Source organism: Oryctolagus cuniculus, chromosome 2 (genome assembly GCF_964237555.1).
Source record: "Oryctolagus cuniculus chromosome 2, mOryCun1.1, whole genome shotgun sequence".
Lineage (NCBI taxonomy): Eukaryota > Metazoa > Chordata > Mammalia > Lagomorpha > Leporidae > Oryctolagus > Oryctolagus cuniculus.
This window is the reverse complement of record NC_091433.1, coordinates 67,249,284-67,272,684: the sequence shown is the minus strand read 5'-3', so window position 1 is coordinate 67,272,684 and position 23,401 is coordinate 67,249,284. Positions and strand designations below refer to the sequence as shown.

Here is a 23,401-nt window from a genome sequence, read left to right as displayed (position 1 = left end):
CACAGAAATGAACACCACCACTGTGGTTCCTGTTTTCAGGGAACTCTGCAATAGATCAGTCAGCCAATGACATGGGAAGGGTACACTGGAAAGTATCATTATGCTCTTAAAATTGTATATACTAAATACATGAAAATTGTTTCCTTAATATAAATTTTAAAAGTAAAAAATTTTAAAATTTTAAAAGTAAAAAAATAACTGCATAAAGGTGGAGTCTATGACATAATTTCTAAAATGTGGAATGGCATGTACATTTATGATTGTAAATATGTAAACACATGGGTATATGAACCAGGGCTACAAGGCAAAATAAAGATGAAATCAGGTGCAGTTGTGTCAAAATGACGGAATTATGATTCATCTTCTAATTTTTTCCAAGCTGTTTATCTAACCAATTTACCTACAACTGTTCAAACTCAGCTTCTTTCTTACATAGTAATCTTTCCTCACCTCACCATTTCTGTGCTAGGTACCATCATTCTCTCAAAATCGTCCATCTTAGATATCTACCCTACCAGCACATGTTAGTCTCAAAGCCAAGGATTTTGGACCCTGAAAATCTTTAAATAAGTCCCTTTCTTCCTCTTCTGTCACTACCCTATTTCACGCCCTCTTCAGGTCCCCGCAGTAACTAAGCAGCTGTCTCCCCAACTTCAATCCTCCTCTCTACATCCAAACCAACTTGAGCACTTCTGTCAAAACACCTTCCTATAAACACACGCATCTCATCCTTCGCTCAACACCTCCAGCAACCTCCCAAAGGAGTAACCTACCCCAGCCTGCCATTCCCTCCACAACCTGCACTGACTCTCTTGTTCAAAGCAACTTCCTCTTCTCCTTGATTTAAATGTGGAAATATCATTATATTCTTAGAACTGTATCTATGAATTACAGGAAATCTGTTCTCTTGATATTAATTAAAAGTGTTTTCAAAAAATGTGTATTTAAGCCAGGCCAATTTTTACACTGCTGGCTCAAAATTATAGCTCTGTAGACTCTTGTTCATACTTTGGTTCCTTCTGGCTTTACTTGTCCACCTAACTAGACCTAACATATATTCTTCACTCAAGTTTTCCCCAATGCCTGTAATACATTAATATATGTCTTCTCTAAGGTCCTAAATTACTTCTGCTCTATAATAGTACCTATGTATTTACCGGTTACATTCTCTCAGAGAGTTCTGTGAAAAAAGAAAATGGTGTGGTCAGTTATTCCAGGGTCTAACACTCATTCAAAAAATAGCAGCTGGTGCCGTGGCTCAATAGACTAATCCTCCACTTGCGGCGCCGGCACACCGGGTTCTAGTCCCGGTCGGGGCACCGGGTTCTGTCCCGGTTGCCCCTCTTCCAGGCCAGCTCTCTGCTGTGGCCAGGGAGTGCAGTGGAGGATGGCCCAAGTGCTTGGGCCCTGCACCCCATGGGAGACCAGGAGAAGTACCTGGTTCCTGCCACTGGATCAGCGTGGTGCACCGGCTGCAGCGTGCCGGCCGCGGCGGCCATTGGAGGGTGAACCAATGGCAAAGGAAGACCTTTCTCTCTGTCTCTCTCTCTCACTGTCCACTCTGCCTGCCAAAAAAAAAAAAAAAAAAAAAAAGTGACACATAGGGCCGGTGCTGTGGTGTAGCAGGTAAAGCCGTCGCCTGCAGTACCAGCATCCCAAATGGGTGCCGGTTCGTGTCCCAGCTGCTCCACTTCCTATCCAGCTCTCTGCTATGGCCTGGGAAAGCAGTAGAAGATGGTCCAAGTCCTTGGGCCCCTGCACCCACATGGGAGACCTGGAAGAAGCTCCTGGTTCCTGGCTTTGGATTGGCATAGCTCCAGTCATTGCAGCCAACTGGGGAGTGAAACAGTAGATGGAAGACCCCCCCCCACCCCCGCCTGTCCTTCTCTCTCTGTGTGACTCTGACTTTCAAATAAAATAAATAAATCTTTAAAAAAAATAGTGACATATTTCTGAGCCCAAGGTAAAATGCTTTATCTGTATTAAAAATACATTTTTTTTCTCTCCCCAGCAGCATCAGGAGCCTCTTGAAAATAGAATCTGTATTCTCCTATGGTACCTTGCTTCGCATTACACATATGGCAAGCACTGAATACATATTAAAATGAGCTACATTAGTTAGAGTTAATACCTCTAACACCTAATGGGTACAAATAATTATCCTGAATAATTTGTTCTCTTGATATTCTGAGTGATTCCTGCTTGGGAAAAAATGAGTCATGAATAATATGAAGAAAATACACACCATCTGAGTAAAGCATTAAATTTTTTTAATGAGACCATAAGAGTATAATGTAATACCAGCTAGCATTTATAGATTCCTTTCATTAGGCACCAGGTCCCTGTCAGATACTTTAACTTACATTATCTCACTTAATCCCTCATATTACGGTGCCACAGTTTCTCCACATTATAGGGGAGGAGACTAGAGTTCAGGTAGATAAAGAAATCTGTGCAGGGTCCCATTGCTCATAAGAACTAGAGCCAGAATTACAAACGCTGGTTGCCAAACTCTAAAGCTCATGCCCTTAACTATTTTTTCTCCTACTCTAAAATTTAGTATAAGTCAATGCTTATCTTGTCAAGCCTTTTCAAAGTATACAAATATGGCCAATGCCAGATAACTTTTGCAGCCTTCTATATCCCTCTTGAATACTCTGTTTCTGCCTAAGCCAGACCACTGTAATAGCCTGAACAACCCTAGCTTTACTCTCACTTCTCCCTCTTGAAGAAAATCACTCCTGGAATCTGCTGAAATCTCAGCAACTTAAATTCTCAGCTCATAACCATCCCTCTCTATAGATTTCTTAGATTCTTCTCTTTTGTGAGATAAAATATTTGATGCTATCCACTTCTTTAGCTCTTTACACCCTGCTTTCAGCCTTTAATATCTTGCTTCCTACTTTGCTATTTAAATCCACATGGGTCTCCTATGCTGGATGACAAACACTGTAATGGAAGGAGGTGGATTCCAAGGATAAATAACCAATTCATCTTTGCATACAACAGATCTTCCTTATATCATGCTTTACACATAATAGGTGTCTGAAAATAATCATTACATTTGTTGAATTTATTCACTTGACACTAAAAGGTAAAAAAAGGCAATGGCTTTTTCACTCATTTTCTTAACAAAACCATACAACTGTGGCTGGCAATGTGGTGTAGTGGGTAGAGCCACTAAATGCAGCACTGGCATCCCTTATGGGTGCCAGTTGAAGGCCCAGCTGCTTCACTTCTGATCCAGCTCCCTGCTAATGTACCTGGGAAAGCTGCAAAGGATGGCTCAAGTCCTTGGGCCCCTGCACCCATGTGGAAGACCTGGAGGAAGCTCCTGGCTCCTGGTTTCAGACTAGTAGAGCTCTGGCCATTGCAGCCATTTGGGGAGTGAACCAGCTGTCTCTCCCTCTCTCTCTGTAACTCTGCCTTTCAAATAAATGAATAAATCCTTAAAAAAATATAACTCTATGTCCAAATGATGGATACCCTTGAGAGCCCAGACTTCCCGGAGATTCTTGGCAAGCACTGGACTTCCTCCAAAGGACATGGCCTTGCTCCTATAGAGTTTAAGAATCATAAGGACTGCTGGCGCCGCGGCTCACTAGGTTAATCCTCCGCCTGCATGCCGGCACCCTGGGTTCTAGTCCCGGTTGGGGCGCTGGTTCTGTCCCGGTTGCTCCTCTTCCAGTCCAGCTCTCTGCTGTGGCCCAGGAAGGCAGTGGAGGATGGCCCAAGTGCTTGGGCCCTGCACCCGCATGGGAGACCAGGAGGAAGCACCTGGCTCCTGGCTTTGGATCGGCACAGCATGCTGGCCATAGTGGCCATTTGGGGGTGAACCAATGGAAGGAAGACCTTTCTCTCTCTCTCTCTCTCTCTCTCTCACTGTCTATAACTCTCTGTCTCTCTGCAAAAATAAATAAATAAATAAATAAAATAAAAAAAAAAGAATCATAAGGACTGATATTTGTAACTGCACAGATTCTTGACATATGTTTTTCCAAAATAATAATGTAAATTCAAATACTAAAGAGAAGTGATGTTAAAAGAATTGTTATTTTATAACTGTGGCAATATTCTGCCCAAAGGTTTCCCGTGTCCTGGAAATCAGGACAAAGCCACACAAAGATGACTGGCACCTGTCACTCTGAGTCTCCATCTTGGCTCTCTTTAGTTTATGAACTCTTCCCACCAACCTGAAACCCACCTGGAAAGCTTCACAGGACTTCAAAGCAAATGCCTTAGAAATTTCAGACAAGTTCTCAAATTCTATTAGAATTTATTTCAAAGACATATATACACCAAAGGAAAAAATCACTCTCTTCATTTCATTAGGCACACCGTCACAGGTTTTAAGAAAGCCATCACTTTGCTGTGATGCATACACTGGAATTTCTTAGGAGAGTCAAGGCTGACTAACCTTAGTCTCAGGTATAAAAAATGGTAAATAGTTTTAAACATTGTTTTATGTTATCAAGGATATATTAAGGAATATAATCCATATACATATAAATGCTTAAGGAAAACTAAAATTTTAAAATAACGTTTTTCAAAGTTGCCACAGGCTAGGAAGAATGCTTTTGTTAGAAGAATCTCAGTCAAGCATTTAGAAGTAAAGCCATGATGACTTTAGCCAGCCAAGCTGAAGCCCTTTCTCACATCCAAGGCACGACTACAGGGGTCTGCTGGGTAGTTCAGGAAATGAATCAGAGCAGTTAAGAATGTGAGCTCTGGCATGGGCTGGCCTTTGTTCAAATCCTGTTTCTAACACATGCTATGTCATCCTGGGAAAAGTATTTAAGCTTTCTAAATCTCAAGCGTCCTCATTTGTGTGTGTGTGTGTGTGTGTGTGTGTGTGTTTTAAGTAGTAACAGTATTTTTCCTGATAGGGCTGTGATGTACATTGAATTAGGTAATACATTTGGAAATATTTGGAACAGTGTTTGCCAATATGCACATCTAATAAATGTTAATTGTTGCTATTTTTTCTTAATATTGCTCCTGACTCTTAAAAATAGATTTTGAGCCGGCGCCGAGGCTCAGTAGGCTAATCCTCCGCCTAGCGGCGCCGGCACACCGGGTTCTAGTCCCGGTTGGGGCGCCGCATTCTGTCCCAGTTGCCCCTCTTCCAGGCCAGCCCTCTGCTGTGGCCAGGGAGTGCAGTGGAGGATGGCCCAAGTGCTTGGGCCCTGCACCCCATGGGAGACCAGGAAAAGCACCTGGTTCCTGGGTCCTGCCATCGGATCAGCGCGGTACGCCGGCCGCAGCGCTCCGGCCGCGGCAGCCATTGGAGGGTGAACCAACGGCAAAAGGAAGACCTTTCTCTCTGTCTCTCTCTCTCACTGTCCACTCTGCCTGTCAAAAAAAAAAAAAATAGATTTTGAAACAATTATGTATTAATGCATAAAAGAGATAGCAGAGAGATTCCATGTACTTCTTGTTGAGTTTCTCAGATGTGCTCCAACCATGTTCCCCCTGTTCCCTACTGCAGCTGATCTGGGTCTTGCTGTGGAGGAGGAGGTGAACACTGGGTTCCTCTATCCAGCTATTTTGAATCTTACTCTTTAGATATGTAAAATCTAGGGAAATAGTACATACGAGGGACTTTCAAAATCTCATGAAAATGCATACTTTGTAATAACCATGCGTAGATTTCAAAATTTGTTTTGCCTCATATAAACTTTTCCATGAGCTTTCGGAAGCATCCTTTATACATGTTTGTAAAACATATGTTTAAAGTGGCATACTTTTCCCTGATTACAAGATTTTTAGCTCAGTCAACCTAAGACCAACAGGATCACTGTAGACTATTAAAATCAAGTGTATTGACCTACTGTAATGATCAAGAGACTGTTCATCAGAGAAATTGTGGGGCATCTCCCCAAAGGAAAAGATGAAGGTACTATGGGATTCTGGGAAGAGTGAAGTTCAGATGAAATTTCACTGAAGTAGTATTATTTATGTGTTTATTTAAGAGGCACAAACACACAGAAAGAGAGTGAGAGAGAGAGAAAGAGAGAGAGCACTCCTGTACACTAGGTTCACTCTCCAGAAGGACTGTGGCTCTAGGAGCCAGGAACTCAACCCATGATTCCCTTGTGGGTGGCAAAAACCCAACTACTTGATCCACTGTCTGCTGCCATTCAGAGTCAGCATTAGCAGGAAGCTGGATCAGGAGCTGGAGTTAGGAATTGAACACTTGTGCTCCGACATGGGACATGGGCTTTTTTTTTTTTTTTTTTGACATGGACATCTTTTTTTTTTTTTTTAACTTTTATTTAATGAATATAGATTTCCAAAGTACAGCTTATGGATTACAGTGGCTCCCCACCCCCAATGACTTCCCTCCCACCCGCAACCCTCCCCTTTCTGCTCTCTCTCCCCTTCCATTCTTATCAAGATTCATTTTCAATTTTCTTTATATACAGAAGATCAGTTTAGTATACATCAAGTAAAGATTTCAACAGTTTGTACCCACATAGAAACACAAAGTGAAAAATACTGTTTGAGTACTCGTTATAGCATTAAATTACAATGTACAGCACATTAAGGACAGAGATCCTACATGAGGAGTAAGTGCACAGTGACTCCTGTTGTTGACTTTACAAATTGACACTCCTGTTTATGGCATCAGTAATCACTGAGGCTCTTGTCTTAAGTTGCCAAGGCTATGGGAGCCTTTTGAGTTCGCCAACTCGGATCTTATTTAGACAAGGTCATAGTCAAAGTGGAAGTTCTCTCTTCTCTTCAGAGAAAGGTACCTCCTTCTTTGAAGAGACATGGACATCTTAACATCCAGGATAAACACCCACACCTGAAGCAGCACTTTGAAGAAGGCTCATGGTAGGGCTTGTAAAAGAATCAAGTTTGGGGGCCGGCATTGTGGTGTAGTAGGTTAAGCATCAGCCTGCAGTGCCGGCATCCCGTATGGGCACCAGTTCGAGTGTCGGCTGTTCCACTTCTGATCCAGCTCCCTGATGATGGCCTAGGAAAGCAGTAGAAGATGGCCAAGTGCTTGGGCCCCTGCACATTCATGGGACACCCAAAAGAAGCTCTGGTTCCCTGCTTCTGATCAGCCCCAGGTTCAGCTGTTGTAGCATTTTGGGGAGTGAACTAGAGAATGGAAGATACCTCTCTCTCTCTCTCTCTCTCTCTCTCTCTAACTCTGACTCTCAAGTAAATAAATAAATCTACCAAAAAAAAAATCCACTTTGGGTACATCCAGGATCCTATTTCCTCAGAAACTATAAAGTTAAGGTAGAGATGGTAGGTTTAGTCCAGAATGCTCTTATCTGCAGCTCTGCATCTGTCATAAATCACAGCTGTTCCATGTGTCACTCTGTCTTACATTCTCCAGCCAAGAGCAGGTTGTGTCATTCTTGCTGATAGAACTCCAAACAGCAAACTTTCTTATAGCATTTAGAGAACCAATTTTCTCAGTGAATAAGAAAGCTCAAAGGGGATAATTATGACATTTTATAGCCACAGCTACTTGAGAGAAATACTGTTTCCTGCTAACCTTGTATCTGGATTTAGTGTCTCTTATTCCAGATTTTACTTTCTCTGTCTGAGCCAATTTTTATTTTTCTCTGAAGTAACATATGTTCATTGGAACAAATGAGAAAATACACAAAGTACAACATTCAAAATTAACTACTATTAACATTTGGTGTATTTTTATAAGCTTTTTAAATGCAAGCACAACATTTTGTTTTGTGAAACTGGGTTTATGCTATACATACTTAGAGGTCTTTTATCGATTTGTAGTTAATATCTTCAAATATAATTATTCTAATCCTATACCATGAATGAAACATGGTAATATTTTTAACCAAACCCTTATTGTTAAATTGTTAACTGGTCCCTTGTTAGGCATTTTTATTATTTCCAGCCTTTCTCTACTTTAAATAAAATTACAGGGGCTGATGTTTGGCCAGCAGTTAAGATATCAGTCAAGACACCAATGTCCCATATCAGAGTGCCTGGATTTGATTCTTAACTCTGGCTCCCAATTCCAGCTTCCTGACAATGCAGACCCTGAGAGGCAGCTGATCCTGGCTCAGGTTCCTATCACCCATGTAGCAGACCTGGATTGGGTTCTCAACTCCCAGCTTCAGCCCTACTCTAGCCTCAAAAGTCGTGGGCATTTGGGGCATGAATCAGAAGCTAGGGTAAAGTTCTCTCTCAAAATAAATTTTTGAAAGAATTAAAGAAAAAATACAGGTAACATTCTGGAAGAAGTATTTTTATACATTCATAATCATTTTCCTAAGATAAATTATTGTAAGTAATAATCAGATCAAAAAGAATTCACATTCACACAATAACATTGTGTTATAAAAAAAGTAGTAATTTATACTACCAGTAGAAAATGAGGTTATTCTTACACCCTTCCTAATATGAGATTTCATTACATTTTAATCAATATTATGAATAAAGAAAAGGTATTCTGAAATGCTTTTATGTCTATGAGTACTACCAAGCATAACAACAAGGTTCTTAGCTATATATCGCAAAGTATTTTCAATGTAAAATATTTCAGTGTGAAAATATTCATTAAATATTCAGCACTTATCTGTTAGTAAGTGATCTATTTTCCTAATATTATGTACCTATATTTTTGTCTTCTGAAAATAACCACATATTAATATGTATATATATCTCTATATATTTCCCCCTAGTTCCCAGAGCACATAGAAATTATGTGTTACAGACATAACCAAAGCTATGTCACCACTGGCAAGTTAGTGTCTTTTTAAAAAATTATTATTAAACATGTATTTTAAAAGCAGAGTTACAAAGAGGGAGAAGCAAAAGCAGAGAGAGAGAGAGAGAGAGAAAGAGAGAGAGAGAGAGAGAGATCTTCCATCTGCTGTTTTATTCCTCAAATGGCCCCAATGACCAGGGCTGGGCCAGGCTGAAGTTGAGGAGTCAGGAGCTTCATCCAGGTCTCCCAGGAGGATGCAGGGGCCTAAGGACTTGGGCCATCTTCTACTGCTTTCCCAGGTGCATTAGCAGGGAGTTAGATTGGAAGTGGAGCAGCAGGGACTCAAATTGGTATCAATATGGGATGCCAGCACTACAGGTGCCCACTTAACCCACTGAACCACAGAAACTGCTGTGGCCCCCATGCTGCTGCCATCTAGTTAACCTCAAGAAAGTTGAAAATTTTCTTTCTGCTACCTACATCTAGTTTCTACTGGTATCCCTCATATTTTTGTTGGCTATAAGTATCATGTTGGGCTGGTACTGTGGTGCAGCGGGTTAACACCTTGGCCTGAAGCACTGGCATTGCATATGGCTGCCGGTTCGAGACCCAGCTGCTCCACTTTCGATCCAGCTCTCTGCTGTGGCCTGGGAAAGCAGTGGAAGATAGCCCAGGTCCTTGGGCCCCTGCACCTGTTTGGGAGACCTATAGGAGTCTCCTGGCTCCTGGCTTCAGATCGGCGCAGCTCTGGCCATTGCAGCCGATTGGGGAATGAACCATCGGATGGAAGACTCTCTCTCTCTCTTTCTCTCCTCTCTCTGTATAACTCTGACATTCAAATAAATAAATAAAATCTTTTTTAAAAAAGTTTATATGTACAGTATTAGTATGTTTCATTCTTAATTTTTTAAACTTTTATTTAGTAGATATAAATTTCCAAAGTACAGTTTATGGATTACAATGGCTTCCCCCCCCACATAACTTCCCTCCCACCTGCAACCCTCCCATCTCCCGCTCCCTCTCCCATCCCATTCACATCAAGATTCATTTTTGATCATCTTTATATACAGAAGATTAATTTAGTATATATTAAGTAAAGATTTCATCAGTTTGCCCCCACACAGAACACAAAGTGCCAAATACTGTTTGAACACTAGTCATATCATTAATTCACATTGAACTACACATTAAGAATGGAGATCCTACATGGGGAGTAAGTGCACAGTGACTCCTGTTGTTGACTTAACAAATTGACACTCTTGTTTAAAGCGTCAGCAATCTCCCCAAGCTCCAGTCATGAGTTGCCAAGGCCATGGAAGCCCCCTGAGCTGGCTGACTTTGATCTTATTTCACAAGGCCATAGTCAAAGTGGAGGTTCTCTCCTCCCTTCAGAGAAAGGTACCTCCTTCTTTGATGGCCCATTCTTTCCACTGGGATCTCATTCTTAATTTTTCTAAAGATTTTATTTATTTATTTGAGAGAGTTACAGAGAGAGGGAGAGACAGAGACAGGGGGTCTTCCATCCACTGGTTCACTTCCCAAATGGCCACAATGGTCATAGCTGGGTGGATCCAAAGCCAGGAGCCAGGAGCCTCTTCCAGGTCTCTCACATGGATGTAAGGGCTCAAGCACGTGAGCCATCTTCCACTGCTTTCCCAGGCACACTAGCAGGGAGCAGGCTGAAATCTTTACTGAATGTGTGCTAAACTGATCTTCTGTATATAAAGAGAATCGGAAATGAATCTTGATGTGAATGGAAGGGGAGAGGGAGTGGGAAAGGGGAGGGATGCGAGTGGGAGGGACGTTATGGGGGGGAAGCCATTATAATCCATAAGCTGTACTTTGGAAATTTATATTCATTAAATAAAAGTTAAAAATAAAAAAAAAGGCAGGGAGCTGGATCAGAAGTGGAGCAGCCAAGTCCTGAACCAGTGCCCATATGGGATGCTGGCAACACAGGCAGAGACTCAACCTACTATGTCACAGTACTGGCCCCTCATTCTTAATTCTTACATTAAGCATTTTTGTTCAGAATATTTACTGAATGTGTAAGTCAGCTTTTTGTTACTAAAACAAAATAACTGAAATGAGGCATCTATAAAGGGAAGAGAGGTTTCTTTAGCTCACGGTTTTACATGCCTAAATTTTTAGGAATTTAACCTATCATTAAAAAATTCAATTTACAAACTTACAATTAAACAAATTATATTTTACAACGGTAACAAAGTATTTAAAACTCATCATTTCCTAATGATTTTATTCACTTACCTATGCTCATGAAGTTATTTATGTCTATTATAGCAATAAAACAGAAATACTATACCAAGGTCTTCAAAAAAGCTCATGAAAAATGAGTACTATAAAAAACTATGCATGTTTTTCAACATTTTCACATCAAAATCAACTTATTTTTTAATTCAGCCTTTCCGTAAACTTGTTGAAATACTCATATATAGGGTATACACACAGCAGTGTGCTAACGACAATCTATTGCCAACTCCATTTTAAGTGGCATCATGCTGGAGGCTTTAAATTGGCTGTGGCTGGAATATGAACACCACAGAAATCAGCAAATGCTACAAGTCAGTTTCTCATCCTGCCCCAAAGCCAGTTGTTAAGCATCATCACTTCTACCACCCTTCACTACCTTTCTTTTAATAGACCTTGTGAATCACAAAATGCTTTTCTGCTAAGTAGGGACCTAGCACCATTACTTTTTTTTTTTTTTTTTTTATGACAAGAACATTACACCTCCAAGGCTTGATGCTTTATCCAAGTAACAGAAGCCGCAATCCCCAGTCTCTAGCCTCACTTGCTCTCCGCCAGTGCAGGAGGAGGAGTGTTATAACCTGATCACAGAGAGGGATGAAGTGGGGGCACATGAAACACGGCTTCCCTCTCCTCCTTCCTCATAAGGGCATGCCCCTCAGAGGGCAGCCAGCAGGTAGACTCTGCACCTGCCAGGGAGATGAGGAAGGAGGAGGAAGTAGGGACAAGGAGGCTTTGTTAGGTGGGAAAGGCCAACCCTAAGTCTGAGTTTTGGAAAGTATACTACTTTCACATAAAAACCATATTCTCCATTACCTGTCAATAATAATAACAGTGACATTTCAGTCTCTGCCTTTTTCCTCAGCTCTAAAAGGGTCTAGAGTTCAGGGTAGAAAAAAGAGTCATGTTACTGATTGGGTCTCCTCAAACTCCAAAACTTGACAGTGCACTCTGGTTGGCCACTAGTCACTGATTAGTGTTCACAATTAAATTAAATACATTTGCCACCTTGGTCTATAGTGATAGCAATAATAGTAGAAGCTAACAATTGGGAATATGCTAGATCCTGGGTTAAGTACCTTATATAAACTGACACATGGTTGTAACACTCATAAAGCAAATACAGGTACCCACAGTGCCAGTGTCACTCCAATTACAAACACATGATTTTTTTTAATGTCAAGAGATCACAAGCTAGTTTATAGCAAAATTTCCTGTTTTTATATTAAGTTTTATGATGCTGCTAATATTCAATTATCTTTCCTCCTATCTGAAAATAGTGTGGCTTTTCTGATAGGTTTAACACCCACTCTGTGCCCTCTGCTAGACACCAACAAAAGGAACTATCTGTGGAAATCAATGTACTTTTATTTCTCATCAACCTGAAAGTTCTTTAAAGAATATTTTTGTTAAGCAGCCTCACTTCACTGCATTTTTAAAACCAAATTTATATTCATTTATTCTTTTTGTAAAAATCTGCCAGGATTTTTTGTTTCATACTTTATGATTTATCATCTCCTTCTCCACCCACACTAACCTTTTCCTTAGCAGTTTGTGTGCATTTATTGACTCTGCACATGGTATATTACTTTGTCTTGAGGTATATGTGATTTGTTCTTTCATCTTCCTCTACAATGTAATCCCATTTTACTGCTCATGATTCATAACATTTTCAGAATAACTTTTCAAAATACTAACATTCAAATAATTTACATTCTTCACAGAAGCATGCAATTTTAATATATTATGTTCATATATAAATGCATTTAAACTATTCTCAGCACTAAAAATCCATTCCCTTAATATCTAAAAAAATACTTAGCAAAGCCACTCAGTAACCCACTCCATTGTTAATTATGATCTCTTAAATTAACCCACTGCTTATGCCTACTTCCTTTGATTTATCTTACTAAAACAGAAAACCACCTCAATCTCAGTATGTACTTGACAAATATTTCATTTTCTTCTCCAAGCTAGGTAATTTTTTAAAAGATTTATTTATTTTATTTGAAAGATAGTTACAGAGAGAAAGGGATAGACAGAGAGGTTTTCCATCCATTAGTTCACTCCCAAATGGCCACATCTTTTTGCTAAGATGTTAGTTGATTATGTCACCACATGTGCAGTGCTGGAATTGTTTGTGTGGCACATAAAATAGAACAACTAATACTGATTCACTTAATCTGCCACTATTGACTCTAGATTTTTATCTTAAACTTGCTTGGAGGTTACCAAATAGTCCATATCTAACTTTACTGTGGAAAAACTATTTAAAGAGAAAAAATTGTTAAGATTTCAGTGTATCCCAGCAGGCTCATAGAATGGCAGATGTCCTAAACAGCACTCTGGTCTCAGAATCAGCCCTTAAGGCATTCGGCTAAAAAGCCCATGAGAGTATTTCAGGCATGGAAAGCCAAGACACTCCGGAAAAAAAAAAAGACCTAAAAGAAAGATCGCTGTGAGTGAGATCCCAACGGAAAGAACGGGCCATCAAAGAAGGAGGTACCTTTCTCTGAAGGGAGGAGAGAACTTCCACTTTGACTATGACCTTGTCTAAATAAGATCCGAGTTGGCGAACTCAAAAGGCTCCCATAGCCTTGGCAACTTAAGACAAGAGCCTCGGTGATTACTGACACCATAAACAAGAGTGTCAATTGTTAAATCAACAACAGGAGTCCCTGTGCACTTACTCCCCATGTAGGATCTCTGTCCTTAATGTGTTGTACAATGTGAATTAATGCTATAACTAGTACTCAAACAGTACTTTACACTTCGTGTTTCTGTGTGGGTGCAAATTATTGAAATCTTTACATAATATATACTAAATTAATCTTCTGTATATAAAGATAATGGAAAATGAATCTTGATGTGAATGGGATGGGGGAGGGAGGAGGAGATGGGAGGGTTGTGTGTGGGAGGGAAGTTATGGGGGGGAAAGCCACTGTAATTCAAAAGCTGTACTTTGGAAATTTATATTTATTAAATAAAAGTTAAAAAAATATTTCAGTGTATCCACAAATTAGCAACATGAGGTGTCTTCTCATAAACAATGTCTTAGGAAAAAATTATAATTCCAGAGAGTGGTCATCAAGTTGCCTTGATCACAGCACATTTGAGAACAGTGGACATGAAAGTACCCAATGAATGAACACTAATAAAATACACCAATTTGAATAGTATCCACAGAATCATAGCTTATTGAGTTTGTAGAGTTTTACGGAGAAGAATAGGCAACTAGGGTGTTCTGTCACTGCTCATTCACTTTTTATGGAAAAATACTTGAAAAAGAATTAAAGAAGCCATTGTAAAGATGACCTTTCAACAAACATAATCTAAAAGAAACAAACCTGGAACATAGATTCTAGGGTTCTCTATCAGCTCAAGTGTCACAGTTATCAAAAAAGAATAAACAATGAAATAAAACCTATAGCAATCATAAATCTATAATAACTGCATTTAGCATATTCTAGATTATGCATAGAAAAAGAAGCAAATAAAATCTCTGGATATTATATTCCAAATAATTAAGTTACTTGTAAACAAAGCCATACATAACACTTATAGGATCAAAATTAACATGTGATACAGTCTACAAGAACCCAGTGCCATTTGCAGCATACGTCTCTTAGATGGCATGTTATCTGCATGAGAAAACTAAGCAGCATAAGTCATCTTAATGTTAACTCTAGTTCAAAGGCAAATATGACAAATTTAAATTCCTCAAGTAGCTTAAACACTTAAGCCAATATTTTACTTTTCAATCAATGATTTACCAAAATTACTAATGAAAACCAAAATGACAACAGTTTCACTTCTTTCTCAACTATCATCATTTGGGACAACCATAAAGAAAGGTGAGCAGAGAAGCAGAAGTCTAGAAAATCCACAGAGTACATAATAGCGTATAATTATATTGCTCCTGTATGTACACACACACACAGCATAAAAAGAAAAATAAACACACAAAAACCACAGCTCACCACTAAAACATCTTAAGAATGATAATGGAGACTGTTCTCCCCATAAAAGACTCCTGTGGCATTTTTCCAACGTATTTTCTCAAAACAATTAGTTAAGACCCCTAATTCTCAAACCCGTGCCTCTGAATTCCTCAGAAAAAAGATCCACAGAAAGTATCCCCTTCCAATGCTCCTCAAAGACAGGCAACTGAGCAGCTGAGTAGGTATTCCTAACAACTAACGGACTTTCAGTCTATCATAATCGAATTATTTGCAAAAACAACACTCTAATTCTAATTCCACTGCTAAGGAGAAGCTGGGTAAATTTAGTTGTCACTAAGATTTGTGGACTTCTTTCATTTCTGCTTACCTAGCAATCAAATTAAAAAAAAAAATCTAACTAGACAGCAGATAATAATCAGTAGCTAGTTTTGTGCTATAACCAAATACCTTAGTTGCTTCAAGAACTCCACATCAGAGTTGCTGTTAATAAGCTTGATGAACTCTTCATAAGAAGGCGCATAAGTGTAGGCTCTCTTGTGATGTTCATTCACCTGTTCTCTGTACTCCAACTGGGCAAGCAGCATTTGGTTAATGTAATCTGGATTGCTCAGTAATTCCACTACTGGCTTCAAGACTGTGGGAAGGAACAGAAAGCAGCACTGAAAAACATTTTCTTCATTAAGGGAATTGTTTTTATATCACATAATTGAAACTATATTTGGAAATCTTTCTTCAACTAGACAAACTGAAGAAATTATAAACAATTCAAGCATTCCAAGATGTGCACACACACACGAAGGGCTGCCTATTCTTACAGATGTGTTATCTATCATAGCTACAATCAAATGGTCATTTTAATAAGAGTGAAATATAAAGGAATAAGGAAAGGAAGTCATTTAGAACCCAAGTTGCTAACTTTTGAAATTTGCTATCCAAATCAAGTACATGGTTTCTTTTTCTTCTTTTTACAAGGTTCAACATATTTTGACCAGGTTAGTTTGCCAAAGGATGAAAGCCAGCATTCTCCCAACTAGTCAAAGCAGATCTCAAGGAGGAAGTTGTTAAAAAAAGAATGTCAGTTACACTATTACAAATCCATCCTACTAACTTTAGACTGAAAAGTTCCCCTTTTCTCTGTGGTTGTTGATATCAGATGGGCACAGCTGGCTAATCTTGAGATAAGGAGACATTCAATCAGTGCATTTCAAATGCAATGTTACTTGTTTGAAATTGAAATAGGGAAACTTTTCCTTGGCCTTACTTTCTTCCATTTTTATTATCCTGGCTAAGCATTCCCCCCCCCGGGGGGGGGGGTTAACTTCTTTCTAGCAATCCCTTTTTTTTTTTTTTTTTTGACAGGCAGAGTGGACAGTGAGAGAGAGACACAGAGAGAAAGGTCTTCCTTTTCTGTTGGTTCACCCTCCAATGGCCGCCGCGGCCGGCGCGCTGCGGCCGGCGCCCCGCGCTGATCCGATGGCAGGAGCCAGGAGCCAGGTGCTTTTCCTGGTCTCCCATGGGGTGCAGGGCCCAAGCACCTGGGCCATCCTCCACTGCACTCCCTGGCCACAGCAGAGAGCTGGCCTGGAAGAGGGGCAACCGGGACAGAATCCGGCGCCCCAACCGGGACTAGAACCCGGTGTGCTGGCGCCGCTAGGCGGAGGATTAGCCTAGTGAGCCGCGGCGCCGGCTCTAGCAATCCCATTATAAGGTGGCACAGTTCATTTATTCCAAGCTCACAAAATTATGTATAAGTATTATCAATGAATTTTATAGCAAAGATTTTAAGTAAATGCTAATTGGGGTTTGAATACATATATATGTATGTTGTGTGCACATACATCACACATAGACACTTTTATTAATGCATACACTACTGGTATGTAAAACTTCATAACTAATCCAAATGAATGCAAATGAGAGCATAAGAACTGATTCTCAAGTGTCAAAATAAATAGTAGAATGGACTGTGCATTTTTCAGTATGTTATATAAAATATTTAAGATTATCACAAATGGTGGCCAAATGCTTTCTTTGAGTGACATTTAAACAACATTTTGGGGGCCAGCGCTGTGGTACAGCAGGTAAAGCTGCTGTCTGCCGCCGACATCCCATATGGGCCTGGTTCAAGTCCTGGCTGCTTGATTTCCAATCCAGCATCCTTGCTGATGCACCTGGGAAAGCAGCAGAAGAAAGCCCAAGTCCTTGGGCTGAGGAGATGTAGAAGAAGCTCCTAGCTCCTGGGTTTCAATCGGCCCAGCGCCAGCCACTGTAGCCACTGGGGGAGTGAACCAGCAATGGAAGATTTCCCTCTGTCTCTGTCTCTCTCCCCCTAACTCTGACTTTCAAATACATAAATAAAGCTTTTAAAAATAAACTTAATATTTTGAAAATATTTTAATTCCCATATCTTTCACACAGTATACAAATACTAACACATTAGTATCTAGTATATTAGTTTGCACACTGATTGATTGCATTAGTAATAGTAAATCTCATAAATCTACCTTTTGTTGTGAGAATTTCTGCAAGCATTATACGTAAGCTGAGAGACTGGACATCCTTTGAGGGGAGCAGACAAAACACCAGGACCCGAGAACACATTTGCAGGAATCTTACTTCATCATCTGAGTTCCTCAAGCACATATGTAACACAAAAGGCCTCGGCTGTTCTTCATGTCTGAAAAAATAAACAAATGAAGATAGGGGAAAGGAAAGAAATTTCTGGAAACAATTCAGATATGTACCATTAGACAAAAAACGGACAACACATTGGTTAGAATAACTCTGCCACTTCTTCATCAGTATCAGTGTTTTCCTCAATCACAGACTAATATGGAAAATGTATACTGGAATAAATGAAAATACATGCCCTTTGGGGATTTCAAATTATGGTAACTACCTCCAGTAACATCAAAAGTTCTAACTCTCAAATCATAGCAACAGTTCAAGAGTATGTCTTCTCAAATGTGCTCGCTCTCTCTTTAAAAAAAAAAAAACTTACTTTTAAAAAAAAGCTTACAAAGCATAAAATCAGGGTTATCAGCAAGCTTTCTTGATTGGAAGATCATAGTATAAAAAAAATTCTACAGGCATTTCTTGTGAGTAGACAGCCCATAACTTGATGCCACATAATTTTTATTTTTTTTTAAAAGATGTATTTATTTCAAAGACAGAGTAACTGAGACAGATAGAAAGAGATCTTCCCCCTGCTGATTCACTTCTGAAATTGCTGCAAAAGCTAGGGTGGCCCAGGCTGAAGCTAGGAACTCAGAACTACATCTGGGACTTCCATATGGATGGCAGGACACAAGTACTGGGGCCATTATTGACTATTTCCAAGTATATTAGCAAAGAACAGGGTTGGAAGCAGAGTAGCCGGGACTAAAACCAGCAATCCAATAAGGGATATGGGTGTCCCAACCAGTGGATTAACCACCTGTGCTACAATACCCTAACCTGATGCTACCTATATTGATGGTAAACTGCCTACTGTCAGCCTCCCAAGTATTTTCCAGCCAGTCTTGCCAACCTTGGTCATGAACTTCTCTGTTGGTGTTGACCCCATCCCAGGGTCATTAATTTGGTGGACCTAGAGGAAGAGGTGTGAAAAGAAACTTCCATTTTTCCCTTTTCCATAGTATATTTTTAAAGATTTTATTCATTTATCTGAGAGGTGGAATTACAGACAGGCAGAGGGAGAGACAGAGAAAAGTCCTCCATTCGCTGGTTCACACCCCAAATAACCGCAATGGCCAGAACTGGGCCAATCCTAAGCCAGGAGCCCGGAGTTCCAGCACCTAGGCCACCCCTCACTGCTACCCCCCACCCCCAGGCCACTAGCAGAGAGCTGGACCGGAAGAGGATCAGCCAGGACAGGAACCAGTACCCACACGACCCAGCCTACCACACCACATAGTATCTTCATAGCAATTCAAGAAAGACTAGGATGCTAATTTTTCTAGTAACAGGCACAGTATAAAAGATTCTTATAGTAACTAGTGGCCAAAACTGAGGGAAAAAGAAAAACAGAGAGGGGAAAAACACATTGGGCACTACACTGGCAATGGAAAAAACCCCATGAATGTGTATCAGTGCATTTATAACCCATGTGTTTCAGCAGTTAATTGCAATTTCTTTTTGCACTAGAGATGAAAGACTAAACCATAAAAAAAAGTTTCCTCTTCTTCTATAATAAGCAAGAGGAAATCTATACTGATGTGTGAAGCCAACAACACCAAAAAAAGATTTTTAAGAGTAAGTCATTATGCATGAACTGATACATATTGAGTTTTTTAAAATGGCATTTTCAATTATTTTAAACTCTGTCAGTTAAGAGTTACTATTTCAAAATAGTATCATTAAGTGCCTTTGTCATGTCAAGTACTTTTAAAAATAATTCTTGTGGCCTGTGCTGTGGCATTCTGGGTAAAGTCACTGCCTGCAGTACCAGCATCCCATATGGGCACTGGTTCATGTACCGGCTGCTCCATTTCCAATACAGCTCTCTGCTGTGGCCTGGGAAAGCAGCAGAAGATGGCCCAAGTACCTCCCTCCCATGAGGGAAACTCAGAGGAAGCTCCTGGCTTCTGGCTTTGGATCAACCCAGCTTCGACCATATTGGCCATTTGTGGAGCAAACCAGTGGATGGAAGAGCTCTCTCTCTCTCTATTTCTCTCTCTCTCTCTCTCTCTCTCTCTCTCTCTCTCTCTCTCTCTCTCCCTGCCTTTCAAATAAATAAATAAATCTTTTTTAAACAAAAAATTCTTTACTTTAAAACATGAGCACATTTGGGTAATGCTTATGGGAGTTAAGTTGGCCAAAAGAACCAAAATCTACTTTTATAACAGAGGCTTTAAATAACATCAAAAAACCCTCTCAAAGTAAGCACAATCCCCCATCCACACTAAGGGAAAGAAGGTTACAAAAGGAGCCCAGACCCCAGACTACATGTTCCTCTACCTTGTAGGCCTGAGTTAGGAAAAATCCTCTGAGTGAGCCAAAGGCCAGAGGGTTAGTCAGACAAGCTCAATCTCTGGAAGAAGGATGTGAGTGCTTTCCTGGAATCCCTCTGCTAACTCTGTTCAGGATATCCCTAGGATGGCCTCTAGAAAGTGGCTATCAAGTTGCTTTAGAAGCCAAGAATCATGAGTTCTATGGCTACTTCTGAATCAGGATGTCAAGCTGGCCTTCTGTTGAGCTGCAGCATTAGTCTTTGTAGCATCTTTCAGTCTATACAGGTCCATCACTTGTTTACTGCAATTCCCAATACTTACCTCTGGGTTCCCACTCTTTGGGTAAGAAAAATGATGTCAACCTTTTATAAGTTTCATGTGTCCAATATTACCTGGGGGCCAGCATTGTAGTGTAGCAGGTAAAGCCACCACCTGCAATGCCAGCATCCCATATGGATGCTGGTTTGTGTCCCAGTTGCTCCACTTCTGATATAGCTCCCTGCTAATAGCCTAGGAAAAGCAGGGGAAAACGGTTCAAGGGTTTGGGCCCCTGCTACCCACAGAATCTTCTGTCTCTTGGCTTTGGCCTGGCCCAGCCCAAGCAGTTGTGGCCATCTGGGGAGGTGAACCAATGGATGGAAGATGTCTCTGTTTCTCCCTTTCTCTCTGTAACTCTTTAAAAATACATAAATAAATAATTTAAAATTATCCTCCCACCTACACCAAAAAGTAGATAATCTTCAACATTTGATAGATTAGAAAATTAAGATCTGAATGCTTAAGTGAATAGTCAAAATCACAGAAGTAACAAATGGTAGAAATTCCTCTCAAGCACCATTCTGTCTGACTCTCAAGCCCAAACTACACTATATCATGACCAGGGATTGCAGAGATGAAATGGAAAACAATTTTAGAGATAAAGAAGGAAAACATGAGAATAAAAATGTTCTCTCTCAAATGGCATGAAAGTATTTGACTGGCAAACAAAATGCAGAGATTCTAAGGAGACAATGAAATTAAATACTCCATTGAATTAATAGCATAAAAGCAATCATTTTTAGATTTCCCTGAAACATGCTGGAACAAGACAGATGGGACAACGGAAGAGGAAGCAGAGGCAAGAATTAAATGGGATCTGGATTGGCTTAAAGTAGCAACCGAATGAGGGCCTGGAAAGAAACACAGGCTGACCGGAAAGCTGCCTCCACAAAATTGCCTAACAGTTAGTCAGAGGGTGTGCTGCTTTTATTAAGGCAATTTATTATTCTTGTGTCTGATAGCGGCCAATTCAACTGCACGCTCTGCAGGCTACCAAAGTTGTTTTGTGGCTCACGGAGATCCACACACCAATGGAGGTTTCTGGGACAATAGTACCGTTCACCTGGGGCAGGCAGGCAGACACAGTCCTCAAATCTGGAGTCACTGCTTGCCAGTATCACTGTGATTCGTATAACACCAGTTCTTCAGATAACAGATGCACAGATAATTCTCATTCTTTAGGGTATGGCCATCTACATGCAAAATACCAGTGACCTACTGTCATTTCTTCAAATATTAAAAATCCCTGAAAACATCGAATTTTTTCTATGTTTTTTCTTTATCCTTTTATTATTATTTTTAATCATCAACTAGGGCTTCTAGGCATAGCCTGGATATGAGTAAAATCAATCTACCATTGGCATAAGAAGACTAGAAGCTCAAAACAAGAAGCTTCTAATATGGAATCAGGACTCCGTTTCTATTATTCTGACACTTCACCCATAGATATCTTTATATTATCCACAAAAGCAGCAATTTCAGAAGCTGGTAAATGTCTCAGTGAAAAATATGTTCTCAAGTTGAAATTAAATAACAATTTGAAATTAAATAATCATAAAAACATGAGATTTCCCTAATCACTTGCTCTTTTCCCAAACCTAAATCCATCAGTCTCTTAACAGAATAAACACTGATTTAAAATACTGTCCTCTATTAGACTATAATTTAAATACTTTAAAATGAGCTTCCACTGAATTCAAACAAGTCTGTGACAGATCCGAGAAATCGGATATACTTTATATAGTGAACACCACAGCAAATAAGCAGGTGTTCCAGGCAGTAGAGCACATCAAAAGGAAAGGCTGATGCTTTTGAGACACCCAAGAGTCCCAGTCCTCTAACTTCCCTTTTTAATTCAAACTCTCCACAGCAAAACCCTTAGAGGAAGTTACTTTCTGTACAAGCAGCAGATTTCGAAGGGTAGTTCAGACTCCTTGGCATCCCCAACACTCTTTTTCAGGGACTCTTGTAAAGTTAAAATTACATTTATGGTAGTATAAAATGTCATTTTCTTTTTCATGCTCATTCTCACAAGCATAGTTGAGTTTTCCAGTGGCTACATAATGTGTGATGACATCACCACTCTGGAGGTTAATGGAAAGTGTAGTGTGTACCCCTGTACTTTTAAAATGTCTTGTTTTAATATCTCAATATTGTAAATATTGAAAACTAACATCAGTGGTAAGCTGATAAATGTTCAACAATTGGCTCTCTAGGGGGAAAAATTCTAATTTGGAGCATTTTCCTGTTTCACAGTATAAATACTGTCACAGCATTTCAAGTTACTAATATGATATCACTGAACTAGGGGTTAGGAAGAAGTGTGCACAGCTATTGCATGTCACTACAAGTTGGCTACAGCACACTACTAGATATAACGCATATAAACAGAAGCTCAACGAAGTATCTTTAGTTAGACCCCACAAGCTCCAATGTAAAGTTTCTTTAAAATCTAGTTTTCACGATCTTGTGATGCAATAGAGCTCTTAACACAGGACTCAAAGCAGAAATATGACCTATATTTAATGTTTATAAAAACTGCAAATTCATTAACACTAACATCATCATAAAATATTATAATATTAAAATATTATAAAATAATGTATTAGGCTTTCTACCTCTAGGTATTAATGAGTTCATCATGGCACTGGCTCAGGAAAATTCATTTCACTATTTAAATTATTTGACAAACTAAATGTATCTAGAAAGTGGTTACCACTAAGAAATTTACAAAGAAAAATCTGCTCTATCAGAACACAATAATTATTAACCCAATAATACGTCTACACTTTTAATCCAAGTGCGAGAAAACTGGCAGACTATCCTAGAGTTTTGTCTTGACTTTGGCTCCTCAGGCAAAAAGGAAAATCGTTTGATTTAAAAAAAAAAAAAAAAAAGTAGGAGAGTTGTTCATATTACAATAGTTACCTGGCATTAGCAGCTTTGAGGTCACAGAAATGAGTGAGTAAAGTCCTCACAACATCATTGCAGACAACTCTAACCACATCCACGTGACTCAGTCTATGGCGTAGCTGCCTGGCAATTTCCCAAAAGTCTTCTGAGAGCAGATGGTAAAGTTGTCCCTCATCTCTGCTGAGGTTTCCATACCAGGACAGAATGTAATCTCTATAACTGTAGTCGAACACTACCAGGAATAAACAAAGCAATGAGTAAAATGTAGATGAAATTAGTAACCA

The 23,401-nt window shown here is 39.7% G+C and overlaps 1 protein-coding gene across 3 annotated transcripts in view; it reads right to left on the bottom strand.

Moving 5' to 3' along the window:
• The window catches only part of SNX25 (sorting nexin 25), a 152,294-nt gene that overhangs the window by 74,112 nt on the left and 54,781 nt on the right, over positions 1-23,401 (bottom strand). For all 3 annotated transcript variants that reach the window (XR_011386313.1, XM_051833125.2, XM_051833140.2), the window contains exons 3-5: positions 23,133-23,349; positions 17,439-17,611; positions 15,382-15,568 (exon numbers count right to left, since the gene is read on the bottom strand). Coding sequence is in view for 2 of the 3 variants with exons in the window: in XM_051833125.2 (XP_051689085.1) it covers positions 15,382-15,568; positions 17,439-17,611; positions 23,133-23,349 (577 nt within the window). In the remaining variant the exon portion in view is untranslated. The remainder of the gene's footprint in view (positions 1-15,381; positions 15,569-17,438; positions 17,612-23,132; positions 23,350-23,401) is intronic.